Raw genomic sequence first — 15743 nt, 5'->3', positions numbered from 1 at the left:
TCCTGGGCCGGCACCTAACCACACCGTCTGTACTTGGTACAGGTTTGGGCTGTACCTCAGTTTATTTAAACGCCTCTGTAGCTCGATATTTTAGATAGGCAGCCTGTGACTCAAAGATAACCTTTTGGAGTCACACAAACCTTGGTGAAAAATCCACTACTAGCTGTGTCATGTACTTACGAACACCCTGATTTTTTATTGCTTCATCTGGAGGGACGGCAGTACCTTGGGAACTGATGGGTTAGCAGTCGAGAGGTCAAGGGAGTGACATACATGTAGTGATTGTTCAGCCAAGTGGGAGCTGATTTAGTCTGCCTTCTGTTGGCTCCTTCTTCCCTCACTTCATCAGTTTGTTAGCGTTGTCCTCGGTCGTAGGTCTGTACGAGATGAGAGATGTTTTGCTGTTACAGCAGCCCGGGCACATTTCACAACTTGGCCCTCCCACCTGCCCGGTGAATGACGTGGTACAGGTCACTTAGCTTTTGTGCCTCACTTTCTTCATCGTTGAACTATGAATGCTGATAGCACTTAAGTTTATTGTGGGGATTCTTTAGGAAAATACACTTAGTTCTTGGCCCAGTTTGTGGCACAGTAAACCTCTCATAAATGTTAATTTGTCTTCAAACAAGAGTGCAACAGAGAGGAGCAGGACAGGCGGCACGGGTCGCCTTACCAGCTTTAGGAATGTGGGCCTCTGTGGCTCGTTTCTTCCTTGTGAGAGAAGAGGGTTGGCTGAGATGGCCTCGGGGGCTCTGGCATCTGCCGGGGTGTGGGCGCCTGGGCAGGTTAGATCCTGAGCGCTCTGTGTCGCAGGTTGCTCGAGGAAGAGTCTTCCAAGAGGGCTGAACTGGAAAAGTGGCACTTGGAGCAGCAGCAGGCCATTCAGACGACCGAGGCGGAGAAGCAGGAGCTGGAGAATCAGCGCGTCATGAAAGAGCGGGCCCTGCAGGAAGCCATGGAGCAGCTGGCGCAGCTGGAGCTCGAGCGGAAGCAGGCGCTGGAGCAGTACGAGGTGATGCCTGGATTTCAGGTTTCCAAAACAAACGTTTAAGCACCCGAAACTAATCTAGCCCTCTTGCTTAACTAACTGGACTTAAAGTAAAAACTTAAACATTTAGAAAGAACAACAGTTGCTTAGCTGTTAAGAAGCTGTAGTGAGAATTTTGCCTAGCTATGAAAAGTAGTAGTTTTTATAGGTGGTGAGGGGGATCAGGTCAAGTCCAGTCAAAAGGCACACAGTAATTTGAACAGGAGAGGTCTAATATAAGCAGTTATTAGCCACAATGAGGGGACTGCCTGCTAGGCAGTGAAGACTCTAAGGAGGCAGCAATGGCAGGTAGAGGAAGCAGCCCATGCCTCTGCGCCTGAGGCAGGGGACCCAGCTGGAAGAGGGTCCCCCTTGATCCTTGCCCCTTATGCCCATGGCTGTGATCCCGACCTCCTTGGAGAGAGCATGGCCTTGGCCCCCGGGACGGCAGAAGAGCTATGACTGGGAGGCTGTCTTCTGGGCACGGGGTGAGCCCCTGGGGTGCCCCCTGCCATAGGAGCTGCTGAGAAGAGCGGCAGTTTCTCAGCAACCGAGAAGGGTCCAGTGGAACCCGGAAGCAGAGGCCCTTCCTCCAGTGTCCCTTCAGTGCCCTTTACTGACCAACCTTAATGGTGCCCACTGGCAAGGAGAGTTACCTGCTGTCACACGCAGGACAGGGGAGGCGGCGTTTGGAGCCGAGGAGTGGCGAGCCGTGATGCTCACACAGGGGTCTTACCCGTTCGTGAGTAGGTCCTCTAGCTGACCTCAGGCAGGTTACTCAAGCTCTCTGCATCTGGTTTCCACATCTGTAAAATGGGGGTAATAAGAGTTCCTCCTCTTGAGAGAGACTGGGAGGATTTCCTGGAATAACCCGCAATCATATAGTAAGCACCCAGTCATTTTTTATTTGGCTCTTGAACTCCCGTTGTGTTTGCATCATCCAAAATCTCCTTGTGTTCCAGGGAGTTAAGAAGAAGCTGGAGATGGCAACTAGTAAGACCAAGAGCTGGAAGGACAAAGTGGCCCAGCACGAAGGATTAATTCGATTGATAGAGCCAGGTAACACACTCCTTAGAGTAATCAGATATTTTCCCAGTTTTTTCCTCTGTTTTATTTATGTGTTTGAATTGTGCTAAAAGTCTTCATTAGTCCAAATACATAGAAAGCAAACTGGGGTCAATCGCTCTTGAGTGACCTGCCCTGTAATAGATAAGAAGGCCCAGGAATTCCCTTTGCATTCGTCTTCTGGTGGTTTTGGCGGGTATGACATTGATGGATATTCCTCAGAGGAGAAATAAAGGAGAAAGGGACTGTTTTATCTGTGGGGAAATGGTTATGTTAACTGAAGGGTATGGTACCTTCCTATATTTAATGTGTGTTTGTCCCTTAGGTTCCAAAAACCCTCACCTGATCACTAACTGGGGCCCTGCGGCTTTCACCCAGGCAGAACTGGAAGAGAGAGAGAAGAGCTGGAAGGGGAAGAAGAGCACGGAGTGAGGGGGTGACGAGGGGCAGGGCCCGTCGGGGGCACAGCCCTGTAGAGCCGGAAAGCTCGATGCTAAAGACACAGGAACTGGCTTTGCCGCTTCTGACCTTTTTCCTTTTGCACCTCCTATCAGGTCAATATACTAAGGAAGCCTTCTGATTTCTCTGCCTGAAAATCAGGGCTCATCTGAAAAGAAAAAAAAATTTGACCCTATCAAGCTCTTTATCTACTCTTTCCTTGAAAACTTCAGCTTTTGAAAATTCCCTTTAGCTCCCTCAGGTGCTCATGGGAATTGGGCCACGCGCACACCGTGCGGGGGGGCGCCATCAGCCGCCGTCAGAGACGGGGTCGGGCTGTGGCCCGCTCTCCCTCCTCTGTGGCAGCAGGTCCCTGTCTCCGAGCGCAGCCTTCTAAACCAGCCCGCCGGTCTGCTGCGGGTGCCACTGCCCGGGAGGCTTGCGACTGCTGCTCCGGCCATCCTGGCGACGTGTGACCCTTGTCCCCGCTGGTGGTCCCCAGTGCAGTTGTGCGGGGCTTTCTGCCCAATGCGCTGCCGCTGATCCACGTCCTGGCCCCGGTGGCCCCAACTCAAGGGAGCAAGTGCTTTGGCTGATAGATCCTGAGGAATGAAAGCACAGAGATGAACTAAGCCCTATTGGAGTGGTAATTTGATACTAACTGAATTCTTTCTAATATTTAAAATGGTCTGGAGGGTCAACCTGCTGCCAGACCCCCTTGCTTTTTCTTTTGTAGTTACTGTACAGAAAATTTCAGGAGTTTGTGAATGCTTGTTATAATCAGGCCTTTTCCTTAATAAATAGGGATATGATCATTTATAGGAATTACACATGAAGAAAGTTTTTAAAAATGTATTTTTATGATGTCCTATGTTGAGAGAGAACAAATATTTATAATTTGCAAACATTCTTACCTAAATATTGTACAATGTAATATGCTGAACTTTCTTAATTTTTTGCTAATTTTCTAAGATATATTAAAAATGTTTTGTATGTTTGGTTTTTTTGTTTTTGTTTTTTGCTTTTTTTTTTTTTTTTTTTAGTAAAATGGACTTAGAAAATAAAAACACAAGAACAGCATGCATTTTAAACTGCCTGATTTAATACAACAGGGTGAGGTTTTGTGTATATCTGTATATTTTCACATAATGAGATGGACTTGAGTTGAGGGATACTCCCTGAAAACCCTGATTTTGGAGCTTGGACCCGCAGACGAGTGCTGTCATGAGGTGAACTAAGTCCTTATGTTTGGTGTTTGAGTCACTCCTGTGGGAAACCATGGCAGATGTGTGCGCTCACAAACGGGAACTTTTAAGATATCTCCCTCATTGTTGCTCTTACCTCCAAATCCTCTTAACCTCTGCTTTCCTGAATTTTCTTTTTATGCCTTTTGGTTTTTCTTTCAGTTTTACCAGAGTAAATAGTGTGGTTTTTTTGTTTTGGTCTCACATGGTTGCCAAGACTAAAATGCCTACTGTGGGCTAAGCCAGCCCACTCACTCAGGCCAGCTTGATTGTGTCTTGGAAAGCTGATCTTTCCCTTCTAGAAGGAGAGAACACACTCGCTAGTGTTTTCTTAAACATCTTTCTCTACTGTAGTGGTTCTCAACAGGGGACACTTTTGCGCCCCCCTCCCCCAGGGGATATTTGGCAATGTGTGGGGACATTTGTGGTTGTCTCAACCGGTACTGTTACTGGCAGTCTATTGGGTAGAGGCCAGAGATGCTGCCGAACTTCCTACAATCACGGGACACTTCCCTGTAGCCAGGAGTCCTCTGGCCTGAGCTGTCGGTGGTGCCAAGATTGAGAAGACCTGCTCTACAGAAAGGCAAGTTCTAGTGCCCAGAACACAGTCAGGGTTTTCCCTCAAGGAGTCCCAGGAGTTGGGGTGCCTGGATGACTCACTCATTAAGCGTCTGCCTTCGGCTCAGGCCATGATCCCAGGGTCCTGGGATTGAGCCCCACATCGGGCTCCCTGCTCAGTGGAGAGCCTGCTTCTCCCTCTCCCACTCTCCCTGCTTGTGCTCACTCTCTCAGTGTGTCTGTCTGTCAAATAAATAAATAAAATCTTAAAAAAAAAAAGGAGTCCCAGGAGTTGTCCTGTTTGGTAGAAACGGGAGGGTGAGAGGCCGCCTGCTCTGGTAGCTGGCAGAGAGCTGGGGGCAGGAGGCCTGGCACAGCCGGCGTGGGATGCTATGCTTCAGAAACTCTCGTCATTTTGCCTTTTTTTTAAAAAAAAAAAAACAAAAAACATTTTATTTATTTGACAGAGAAAGAGATAGCAAGAGAAGGAACATAAGCAGGGGGAGTGGGAGAGGGAGAAGCTGGCCTCCTACACCTGAGCCCAAGGCGGACGCTTAACCACTGAGCCACCCAGGTGCCCTGAGTTTGCCTTTTCCACGAAGATCCGGAGGGAATTGCTTGGTATGTTTTAAAGTCTTTCTGTGTTGCAGGTTGCTGAGGTGTGAAATACGAAAGTTACCATGAGCTTGATTTTCTTTGCATGAGAGAGAGGGTCTCTCACAACCGTTGAGCAGCTGGTAAGGAACGAGTCGTTCGTTCAGAGTCACTGCCCTGCATTGCTGGGCCTTGTACTGGTGCCTGCTGCGCTTGGCAGAGCCTCGTACCCTCAGCCGAGGCCCGCAAGGCGCGACGGCCCTCGGAGCTGGGATCAGGCTAACCTGAGGCCGTGAGCACGTGCGGCAGACGCACGGCCCAGCAGTCCCCAGTTCACCGCAGGTACTCAAAATGTATCGAAAGGATCAGTCCTGGGAATTGTTTAAGGAATATGTTTCTTTCTCTTCCCCTCTATTTCCTTGTTTATTTATACTCATTTTGAGGCCCATAAAAGTCATGTCCCTGCTTGGGGAAGCTATTTGGTAATATCTACTAGAGCTAAAAACAACATGTGCCTAGCAGTCAGCAGTTCCACCCCCAGGAGAACTGAGGTCCGTGTCCCCACCAAGACCCTGCGGGAGGGTCGTTCACAGCAGCTTTGCCGGGATGGCCCCAAAGCAGAAACCACCCAGCGCCCACCAGCGGGGAGACTGACGAACTGGTGTATTCAAAGGACACTACATTGTAATGAGAAATAACACATCACTGAAGGATGGGAAAATATGAATGAATCTCACAGACATCACGTAGAGCAAAGAAACCGGAGAACATTCTGCGTGATTATAGTAATTTCCAGAACCAGCAAAGCTAATCTGTGGATTTCCAAATCAGAAGTAGAGTGACCTTGGGGTAGGCGGGGTGGTTGATTGCAAAAGAGCATAAGTGAACCTTCTGGGAAGCTGGAAAAGGGCAGCTGTTCTATAAGTAAAATGCATCCACTCGACACACAAGATTTGTACTGTTGACTGTTGGTAACCGTAGTGCCTCTAGAATGCTAGAACTGTCTAGTCCCTAGAGGTCAGGGAGTCCAAACCCCTCACTTTGCAGAGAAGGACCTGGAAGGGGAAGAGCCAAGTCCACACTGGAATGACTCTTCTAGGATGTGGTTCAGTACCCGCCCTGGCTCCCCTTTACATTTGTGGACATCAAACGTGTTCGTCTCCATGTGTTTCTGTCCCCGTCACCAGCCAGTTGCATGTCTATGCCTCACCTTGCTATGGAGGAAAGGCCGTGACCGCTCCAGTCTTATGCTCAGCTTCTGCTGGCCTGAGGCTGCTACGTCTTCGGCCCCACACCGTGGCTAAGCTGCGGTGGACAGGGAATGCCAGCCGGAGCTAGCCTCAGATCCCTCCTCCTCTACGCAGACGTAGCACACGGTTTCTTCGGGTTGTGTACCCACAGGAACGCAGGCCTTCCCCCTGTTTGGGTCCACCTCCTCAACAGCGGTCCACAGCCTCTCACTGAGAGCCAGCAAGGCGTGAGGAGGGGGGAGAGGCAGGCAGCCCACTTTCCTTTCAGCCCCTGAGGCTAGCAGCTGACGCTCTCTCCCCATCCGAACCCCTCATTTCCTGTCCCTGCTACCCTGCCTCTTCCCCTCAGCCGATGCTTTGCTCTGACCTGCAGCCCACATGGGGTCTCTGGGAGCAGGCCTCCCTGGGCCCCATTTTGTACATTCCCCTCCCTCTGATCTCAGGCCCCCTGCCCTCCTGCTGGGCCATCGTGGGCCAGCTCCCTGGGGAAGACGCCCTGTGAGCCCACAGGCTGGTTTCGGGGTGGTGGTGGTGCCCGGGATGAGAAGAGGAACCAGCGCTGCTGTTGGTGCTGCCAAACAGGGCTCTCTGGTCCCATTTGGAGGCCATTTGCCTCCGAAATACTCGCTTACCAGGAACACACAGGGGATCCAAGAAGGGGCGCAGAAGATTTCACCCCTGAGTCCCGAGGCCCTGTACTGCCCACAGCACGGTGAGCTATAAGATGGCTAAAGGGACAGGGTGAATGTCTTCTTTCCAGTGTGGCTGCCCTCCCAGCCCGAGATCACAAGGAGTCAATGTCCTTCAAAAGTGCTGAGCTGGAGAGAGGCTGGATTTCAGAGCGACACAGTCCTGGGTTCCACTCATGGTTCTACCTTACTGTGTCACCTGAGTTAGACTCTGTATTCCCAGAGGGGTCCTGCACGGGTCGTGTGTCCTTCTGGGGCTGTCACACCTAGAAGCACATGATGTTCATCTGTCCATCACTGGTGAGGGAACGTCAACCCGTTCAGGTTTCTCCACACCGCAGAGACGTGCTCTCCCCGAGCCCCTGGCCGCCTTGCTTCATCCGGGTGCATTTTCTTTAGAAAGTCAGGTGGTGAAGGGGCTTTCCATCTTGGCTGGACCAGGACACAACAGAGAAATTGCTGGTGAACTGGCAGGCTCTGAGAAAATTCTGTAGGTGACTGAAGTAGGTGATCACGCAAAGCCACTGGAGCGCGCTCTCTTTGCATTTCCACAGCAGGCGTCCTGCAAAGGCCTGTATTTGGCAAACGTTTGCATGGCAGAGGTCCTAAAGGTGATGGCTCCTGTCCAGCGAGACTCCCACTTCCCAGTCACACAGGCCCTTTGGGGGGGGGGGGGCGCAGCCAGGCTCTGAAGTGGATCTCTGGGACTACCACCTCCCAGGGCCTCCCCCAGCCAATTCTGATGTTCTTGCTGATTCTGTCTCAACACCTGTGGGGGGAGGCTCCCCACTGCTCTCTAGCCCTGATGCGCTTTCTCAGCGGTGAGCCCAAGGCTCCTTCTTTTCTTTTAAGATTTTATTTGAGAGAGAGTGAGAGCGAGAGAGATCACCGAGGGAGAGGGAGAAGCAGACTTGCTGAGCAGGGAGCCTGATTCGGGGCTCGATCCCAGGACCCTGAGATCATGACCTGAGCTGAAGGCAGCCGCTTAGCTGACTGAGCTGCCCAAGCCCAAGGCTCCTTAAGGGCGGGAGATCCTCCTCATGGCTATATTGACACTGAGTAGGTCCTTAGTAGAGGCTGGCTTTTTTTTTTTTTTTTAAAGATTTTATTTATTTATTTGACAGAGAGAAATCACAAGTAGGCAGAGAGGCAGGCAGAGAGAGAGGAGGAAGCAGGCTCCCTGCTGAGCAGAAAGCCCGATGTGGGGCTTGAACCCAGAACCTGGGATCATGACCTGAGCCGAAGGCAGCGGCTTAACCCACTGAGCCACCCAGGCGCCCCTAGAGGCTGGCTTTTTAATGGCCCCTTTGGCACAACACCCTTGTCCTCAAATAAGTCCTGGATATAGTCCCCTGGGCCTGATCAGAGCTCACAGGAGACAACAGTGACTGACCTGCAAGCAACTCTCTTCTACAGAATTTCTGGTCTGTTTAGAGCATTTACGCCACCCTGTGCTGAGGCTGGGGCTACTTTTTCTTGCCTTTTTTAAGAGAGTTAATGCCAGCTTATGTGAAGGATGGTCCATCAGTCCTAGGGTCTTGAGTCCTAGTCTCCATTTCTCCCAATAGAGATACTAGAAAGTCTGTCAAAATTCCCTGATGGACAAGTCAATTAGGCCCCCTCCCTGATTTTTTTTTTTTTTTAATAACTTTGGGGGCTCATGGGTGGCTCAGTCAGTTAAGCAACCGACTTGATTTCAGCTCAGATCATGATCTCAGGGTAGTGGAATCTAGCCCCGCATCCCCGCATCCTTGAACCCTGTTTCAAGCTGGGTGCAGCGTCTGCTTGGGATTCTCTCTCTTTCCCTTTGACCACTCCCCAAAATAAATAAAATCTTAAAGAAATGTTTGTAGTTTTTTTTCATCACAAAGTAGTACATACCAAATGTGGAAAATGGAGACAAAGGAAGTATGCAGAGAGAATAAAATACCGCTCTAATCCCACCCTCCAGGGACAATGGACCATGGTTGCCCGGGGTCTCAGGCCTACTTTCGGCTGGAAGCAGGGACAAGACCATCCCCATAAGAGACGAGCCCCCTATCCAGAGTCTCTCTGGCAGGTCCTGAAGCAGCCCAGACCCAGGAGCAGTGAGCTGTTGGTGCCTTTTGGGGGAATGACCCTGTGTCCCTGCAGCGCCTGGCCGGGCAGAGCCGGGGATGCGGGATGCTCGGCTGGGCGACGCTGCTGGGGGCCGCCAGGTGGCAGGCGTGCGCCGCGGCCACGTTCCCGGCCACCCTGCCATCCCTCGTCGCACCCGCAGCAGGGCGGTCCCACTGGGGCGGGTGGGAGCGCCAGTGGGTGGTGGCTGTGTCCGCCAAGGACTGAGGAAACCCACGGGCACTGAGCCTACCGGAGGCGGCCGTGGGCAGTACCACTGTGTCATCAACAGCCCAAAAAGGTGTCTTTTTTTCCCTACTTTACCGATGAGGGGAATGTGGTAATTGCCCAAGGGCAGGCAGTGATGGATGGGGGACAAAACCCAGGTGTCCGGACTCAGAGCCTCTCCCAGCCCTTGGGCATGTACCACACGCCTGCAATGCGGACCTGCCCGCTTGGGGGGCCTGGGAAGTGCCCTGCTGGTAGTTTGAGGCATTCTGGTCATGACTCACCCCTCCCTGCTGCCCCCAGCACACACAGCCCGGGCCCTGTTCCTGTAAGAGCCTAGGAAGGGACAGTCCTCTCCCCTCTGTGTCTTCTGTGGACCGGCTTGGCTGGGGGCCCCCCAGGACTGGGATGAGAGTGGGTGAGGAGGGAGGGGGGCAGCCAACAAGCAGGGGCCTGTTTCCTGACTGGTCTGACCCTGGCTGTCCCTGCGGAGGCCCCAGCAAACGGAGCAAGGTCATCCAGGGCGAAATTCCAGCCTGAGCCCTGAGCGGAACTTCAGTTTTGCTGATAAGGCTCAAGAAGCGACACCAAGTGGCCTCCCCACGCCCCCACCCTGTCAGCACCTCCACTCCTGTGAAGCCTCCGCTGCAGACAGTCTGCCTCGGAAAGAGACAAAGACAGACCTTTGGGCAGATAAGGAGAGAGACCGCCGGGGGTAGACAGGTCAAGGAGCACAGAGGAAGAAGACGGGGAGAGACCAGGCGGTGCCATACCAGGCTGGGGGTCTGGAGCCCCAGAGACTGGAAATGCTGCCGGGGTTGTGCCTGCTAAGGCTGCGACTGGGAGGTGGAGAAAGATGTGATCATGGCTGAAACGGGAAGAGTTTGGGGTATGGGAGGAAACTGGATCGGGCTGGCAGCTCTGTACCCCTCAGCCTGGTTCCTAATGTGTGCAGACCTGGCACTCGTGGGTGGGGGAGACGGAGGAGTCCGCATGGGGCACAGTCTCTAGGCTCCAGGAGGCCAGGCCGGAGAGGTTGAGATGAGGGCCCTTTGCCAGGGGAGGGGTGGAAGCAGTGGGGCCCGGATCGCTTACTGGAGGCCGCTGATTTGGGACTTTGTCCCTGCACACTCCGTGCAGAATATGTGCACCCAGCACTGGCTGTTTGGCTTGGCAAGTGAGCAAGGTGTAAAGTCACAGCTGGCCTGGGGGCACCCAGTCATGGAATGCAGCTGAGTCAGTCACAACTGCTTCCCCCACCCCCTGGGGGCAAGGGCTCGCGTGGCACACACAGTCCTATCCGCACAGGTACGGTACAGACGCCGCGTATGGCTGAGTCACAGCTGCCTCCTCGGAGAGCACGTGCCTGCACGCACACGCTCACAGGTGCCCGCAGACGCCTCTGAGCCCCGATCCTGAGTCACAGGCAGCGTGGAACCCTGAGGAGGGTGCTGAGAGGATGTTCTGCCGTCCCCATTTCTACACAGATACCCACGTATACTTGCACACACACACGTGCCCACCATACATCCTGCTGTGCCTGGCCCGTCATACGCGGGGATCGGTAACTCTATGGGGAATGAATCAGTGAGGGACCGAATGAATGAATAAGCAGGTACGTGCGAATGTGAGTGTCGCTCACACTGCTTGGATAGGTAAAATTGGTTGGGGCAGCGCTGCAGGGTGGGTCCCTAGTCTAGGTCTGTAGGGAGTTGTCTTGCTCCAAATATAGCCTCCGTGGGCGGCAGGGAGCCAGGGCTGCCTCCCAAACTGTGACTTCACTGGGCCTGAGGCCCAGCCTCTGAGGAGTTGGAGAAAATTAACAGAGAAGAGGCCCCAGCTTTCTACAGCCCAGGCTGAGCTGTGACACTGGAGTTGGTGGTGACAGTGTACTCTGGAAATGTCACTTGCTCAGGGGCTTGAGCTATAGGGCAGAGGGCTCTGTAGATGGGCCCAGAAAGGACTCTCCTCTGCCCCTGAGAACTGCCTGTCCTGAACTTCTGGGGCCGTATGTGCAGGAGGCACAGCCCTACCTGAGAGCTGGGGCAAGCATGGTGCCCAGGCCCACCTCGGGGCTGCCAAGCTGAGGCCCATTAGATGGTCCCCCACCTGGACAGGCCTGCTCCCAGGCTGCTCCGGTCTTCTCCTCGAAGCTTCCTTTCCCTAGCCACTCAGCTTCTGCCCTACTGCATCATCTGAAGTATTGGATTATTACCCCAACTGGTCTTCCTGCTTTAGATTACCTCCTCTAATCCATCTTCTTCACAACTGCCAGTGTTCTATTTCTAAAATACCAATCAGATTATATAACTTTTCTCTCTTCCATAGCTCCGCTGGCATTCAAAACCCTTCATGATCTGGCCCCATGCTACCACGTAGTTTTGAGGGGCTGACGTGCAGAGGGACAGTTGTTTGTTCTATCTGGTAGGTGGCTGGGTGGACTCTGGGCAGGCAGGTGCTCTTGGGGATGAAGGGCCCAGTGGGCTGTTGGACTAGTCATCTAGATGACCAGATGTCTAGATGGTTGGAAGGCTGGATGTGGGTGACGATGTGGAGGGTGTGTGGAAGGACAGTGCTTGAGTCAAGACTGTTTTGCTTCAAAGGAACAGAAACCCGCATCATCAGGAAAGAGGTGGGAGACAGCGGAGGATAAAATGAGCCCCCCTGCAGCCCTCACCAACACTCAAGTCTCATGCAGATTGGACCTGGCAGGTCTCTCCATCTTTTGTGGATCTCTCAGTCTGTCCTTTCTGATCCTCCCTTAGCTGGCTGGGAGTCCTCCCTGATGCCCAGTGACCATCCTCTCAGCTACTTCTGCTCCTTCCTCCAACACATTCCTACCAAGTGCTTATTTATGTGCATGTTTGTGCCTAACCATGTTTGTGCCTAACCATGCTTGCATGTGTTGAGAGACTCTGAACAGGAATTACGGCCTTCACAAAGCCTGCTTTCTGAGGGGAGGGACAGGCGGCTGCGCGTGAATGGTGAGGCTCTGGACACACCCAGGATATGCTGGGGGCAGAGAGGGGAGGAAAGTGAGGGGGGAGCTCAGGGAAGTCTTCGGGAGGAGTGTCCCAGGAAGAGGGCAGGCCAAGTGTGCTCGATGCTGGTGCAGGTGAGTGTGGGGCCCTTGGGCAGAGACGAGGCCTGGCTGGCAGCAGAGCGAGGGGTCGCCACAGGTTTTGTAGGTGTAGTAAAGTCTTAGAGACTTCCAGTCCAAGGAAGAGGGAGCAGCACTGGGGGATGCTGGACAGAGGATGCCCTGAACTTACATTTATAAGGGCACCCTTGGCACTGTTGGGTGGAAGCAGGGAGACCGCCAAGGGCGCTCCCGCACAAGCCTAGGTGGGAGGTGGGCCAGGCTGGCGGTGGCGAAGGTGATAAGTGGTGAGGCTGAGGGTGTATTTTGAAGGTAGTGTCAGCTGTGGGTGTGAGAGCAAGGAACATTCCGTGGAGGACGACTCAGCCTGGGGCTAAGGGCAAGTGTAAGGAGTTCCCAGTTCAGAGGAAGTGAAGCAAGCTTTCTTTTTCGGTGGGCAGGGAGTGCAGGGAGAGGAGGTGCACCTGTCACAAGGTCAGGGTGCCTTTGGGTGCTTGGGTGGAGGCGTCCGGAGGCAGCCAGGGCTCGGGAGGGTGTTTAGGCCTGAGTTGCCACAACGATGAAGCGGCAGCGCCAGCTCTCCAGGGAGGGGGCAAGCAGAGACAGGATGCCGGGCGGTTGGGGACAATAGGCAGCACTGTCGGTCCGTGCGGAGTGGACGGGGTGGACGGAGTGGACGGAGTGGACGAGAGGCTGGAGGGAAACCACGAGACACTGGGTGAGAGCATGTCTGAAGCCGGGGGGGGGGGGGGGCTGGCAAGAGCCGCGGAGAGCTCGGGAAAGGCGAGGCTCCCGCTTACGACTGGTGTCTCCGTGCCCCAGGGTGCCGTGCCCCACTCAGCTCCGCGGTGCACAGGGAGGGCCGGGGTACGACGTGGCCATCCCAGCTCCGCCTTTCGGCACGGGTGCCTGTGTCTCCGGGGGCCCCCAGGGGCCTAGCGCGGGGACGCGGTTGTGCTGGCACGGCGCTGGCTCAGCGCTGGCTCCTGGCTCTTTCCAGGCAGAGGCGAACAGCAGCTTCGTGGAAAACCCATGAGTGGAAAACTTAGCGCCACAGCAGCTTGCCGTCGTTCAGGATGGAGCCTGGCACTGGGCGCGACTCGACTTCTCAGGGATGCCCCACACTCCAATGAGAAGTGTGTGTGACCGTCTATGTCCGTCACCACCCGGACACACGACCACTACGTCTACGTCCGTCACCTCCCGCACACATGACCTCATAGTGGCCGAGGTCTATGCCGGCTCCCTAGACTTTCAGGCGCGTGCGTACGTGTGCGCGTGCGCGTGTGCTGGGCGGGGCGGGGGCGGGATTGGCGGGGAGCCCAGGCAGCGTGGCCGCGTGCACACCGCCCTCGAGCTCGGCCCCTGAGGTGCGGAGTGGCCCTGGCGGAGTCCCTGCAGGCTCCGGGCCATCTTTCTGAGGGTCATCCCTGCTCTCGTGGCTATTATCAACCCCTCGGTGACAAGCCTCGGAGGCTATGAGTAAATACGCTCGCTTCTTGCTCGCCCTGAACACGAACAAGCCAGATCCTGTCTTTGACCCCACAGTCCCCCTGCCGCTGCACAGGGCAATTCCTCCCCAGGCCGCTCCGCTGCTTACCTCTCACGGCCTCCTGGCCCACTGCAGCCTGCCTCTTCGGCCCCTCACTCACCTAGAATGTGCTCCCTGAAGTCGTCAGTGACCCCAGGACACTGTCCAGTCTTGCGCTTCCCAGTTGTCCAGCAGCCTTCAGCGCTGGCCTCTCCAACTGCCCTTCTTCCTTCCTTGCGGGGCGCAGCATTCTGGGTTGTTCCTGTATCTCCGGCCGCTCCTCGTGGCTCCTTGCGGGTCCACCCTGCACAGGCCCGCCACTCGGCATTACTGTCCTTGGTCGCAGGCTGGCTCTCTCTTCTTCTTTGAACTCTCGCCTGGGGCCCCCTGTCCGCCTCTCAGCTTGGGTTACCATCTACTTTCCTGCCTCCCTAGTGTGCACTTCCGGCTCATTCCTGTCTGTATCCAAATATTCACTAGGGCATCTGAAAGGCACCTTAGCTTGGATGATCCAAGGCAAACTGGGGTCCTCCCCCACAGCCCTGCTCAGCCCCTGCTGCTCCCCAAGAGTCTTTGCAACTCAGGAAGCAAGGGGGCCTCACACACCTCACCCTGCAGCCTCGTGTCCAGACTACCACCCGTTTCATCCTGTTGCCTCCATAGCTCTGAACTCTTCAGTTCTTCACAGCCTCACTGCCCCTTCCTAATCCTAACCACCTGCACTCTTCCCCTGGATCACAGCAGCCTCTTACATGGTCTCTCCACAGCCCTTCTCACTTGCCTCCCTCCAAGCCATTTTCCATGTTGTAGCCACTCTGCCCACGGGCTCTGCCTCAAGCCTCAGACATGGGAACACCAGTCTCCTAGAGAGAGTAGGGCCTGCTTAGTGTCACAGTAGGGCTGGAGTTTCCAGGGCAGGAAGGCGAACCCGCATGCAGGCTGGAGGTTAGACACAGAGCTCACCCAGGCCTCCTTGGGAATGGAGAGGAGGCTCTGAACTTAGCAGTATCGGGTTTCAGAAAACACGGGGTCAGGGTCAGCAGAGCAGCTGGTAGTGGGGAAGGCCAGGCCCAGCTAATTTCCTGTCAGAAAGGCCCAGAGGCCCCAGCCCCTCTCTGGGCTGGCCACAGGGGAGGAGATGCCGGGAATGGCTCACATTCCTCTGGCTGGGGCTGCACTGAACCTCGAACCTCGGGGGAACTGCGGGGAGTGAGGAGGTGGATCTCTGAGGCCAGAGTCGGGGGTTCTCTGCAGGGACCAGGCATCTGGTGTGCAACCCTTCAGCTGGAATGGGGCCAGAGACTGTACAGCAGACATAAAAGAGCGTCACAGTTGCTGAAGCTTTAGGGTAAATGAGCCCAGCCTCACACTGCAGATGAGGAAACAGGCTCAGACAGGACCAGATCTCACCAGGATCACATGAGCGTCCTTGTTCTAAGCCCTGAACTCTGTTTCTTCTGGCCGGGTGTGCATTTCCTGGAAGGCCCAGCTTTGCTGAGCTGTGTGACAGTGGGGGATGAGCTGGGCTAGGCCTGTGCTCTTCTTGGCAGGGAGGCAGGAACCCTTGCTTCCAGACAGGGGTATATGCTTCTCAGGTGGTCTGTGGGGTCAGGGGTGTGGGGTCTGTGGCCCGTGTGGAGAGAATGTAAGGGAGCTGAGTCAGTTGTGGGCCCCTCTGTCCTCTCCTGGAGGCCCTAGCTCATTCCACCCACAGAAGAAACTTGATGTCCTGGTCAAGTCCCCAGGAGGACGAGGTCATGGCAGTGTGCTCCTGGCCTTGAATGGCCCTCTAAGTGGCCTGGCTTGGCTGGTTGGGAGGTGGAGGTCAGCGGTCCCTAGTAATCTCCTTTCTCTGGTGCCAAGACTGGCCTGGTTGAAGTATGGATGACTAGGGAGGGCGAGATCGGGACACAGTCAGTCAC

General features: G+C 54.6%; 1 protein-coding gene across 2 annotated transcripts in view; it reads left to right on the top strand.

The window, feature by feature from the left end:
* LOC111159419 (switching B-cell complex subunit SWAP70) overlaps positions 1 to 3523 on the top strand; it is a 66557-nt gene extending 63034 nt beyond the window's left edge. For both annotated transcript variants that reach the window (XM_022521867.1, XM_022521868.1), the window contains 3 exons: positions 814 to 1012; positions 1990 to 2086; positions 2418 to 3523. In XM_022521867.1, the coding sequence (XP_022377575.1) occupies positions 814 to 1012; positions 1990 to 2086; positions 2418 to 2524 (403 nt within the window). In that variant the 3' untranslated portion in view covers positions 2525 to 3523. The remainder of the gene's footprint in view (positions 1 to 813; positions 1013 to 1989; positions 2087 to 2417) is intronic.
* The last annotated feature ends 12220 nt before the right edge of the window (positions 3524 to 15743 follow it).

Source organism: Enhydra lutris, unplaced genomic scaffold, assembly GCF_002288905.1.
Source record: "Enhydra lutris kenyoni isolate GAN:26980312 unplaced genomic scaffold, ASM228890v2 scaffoldscaffold68, whole genome shotgun sequence".
NCBI lineage: Eukaryota > Metazoa > Chordata > Mammalia > Carnivora > Mustelidae > Enhydra > Enhydra lutris.
Note: the sequence above shows the minus strand (reverse complement) of the source record. Positions and strands in the feature narration are given on the sequence as shown.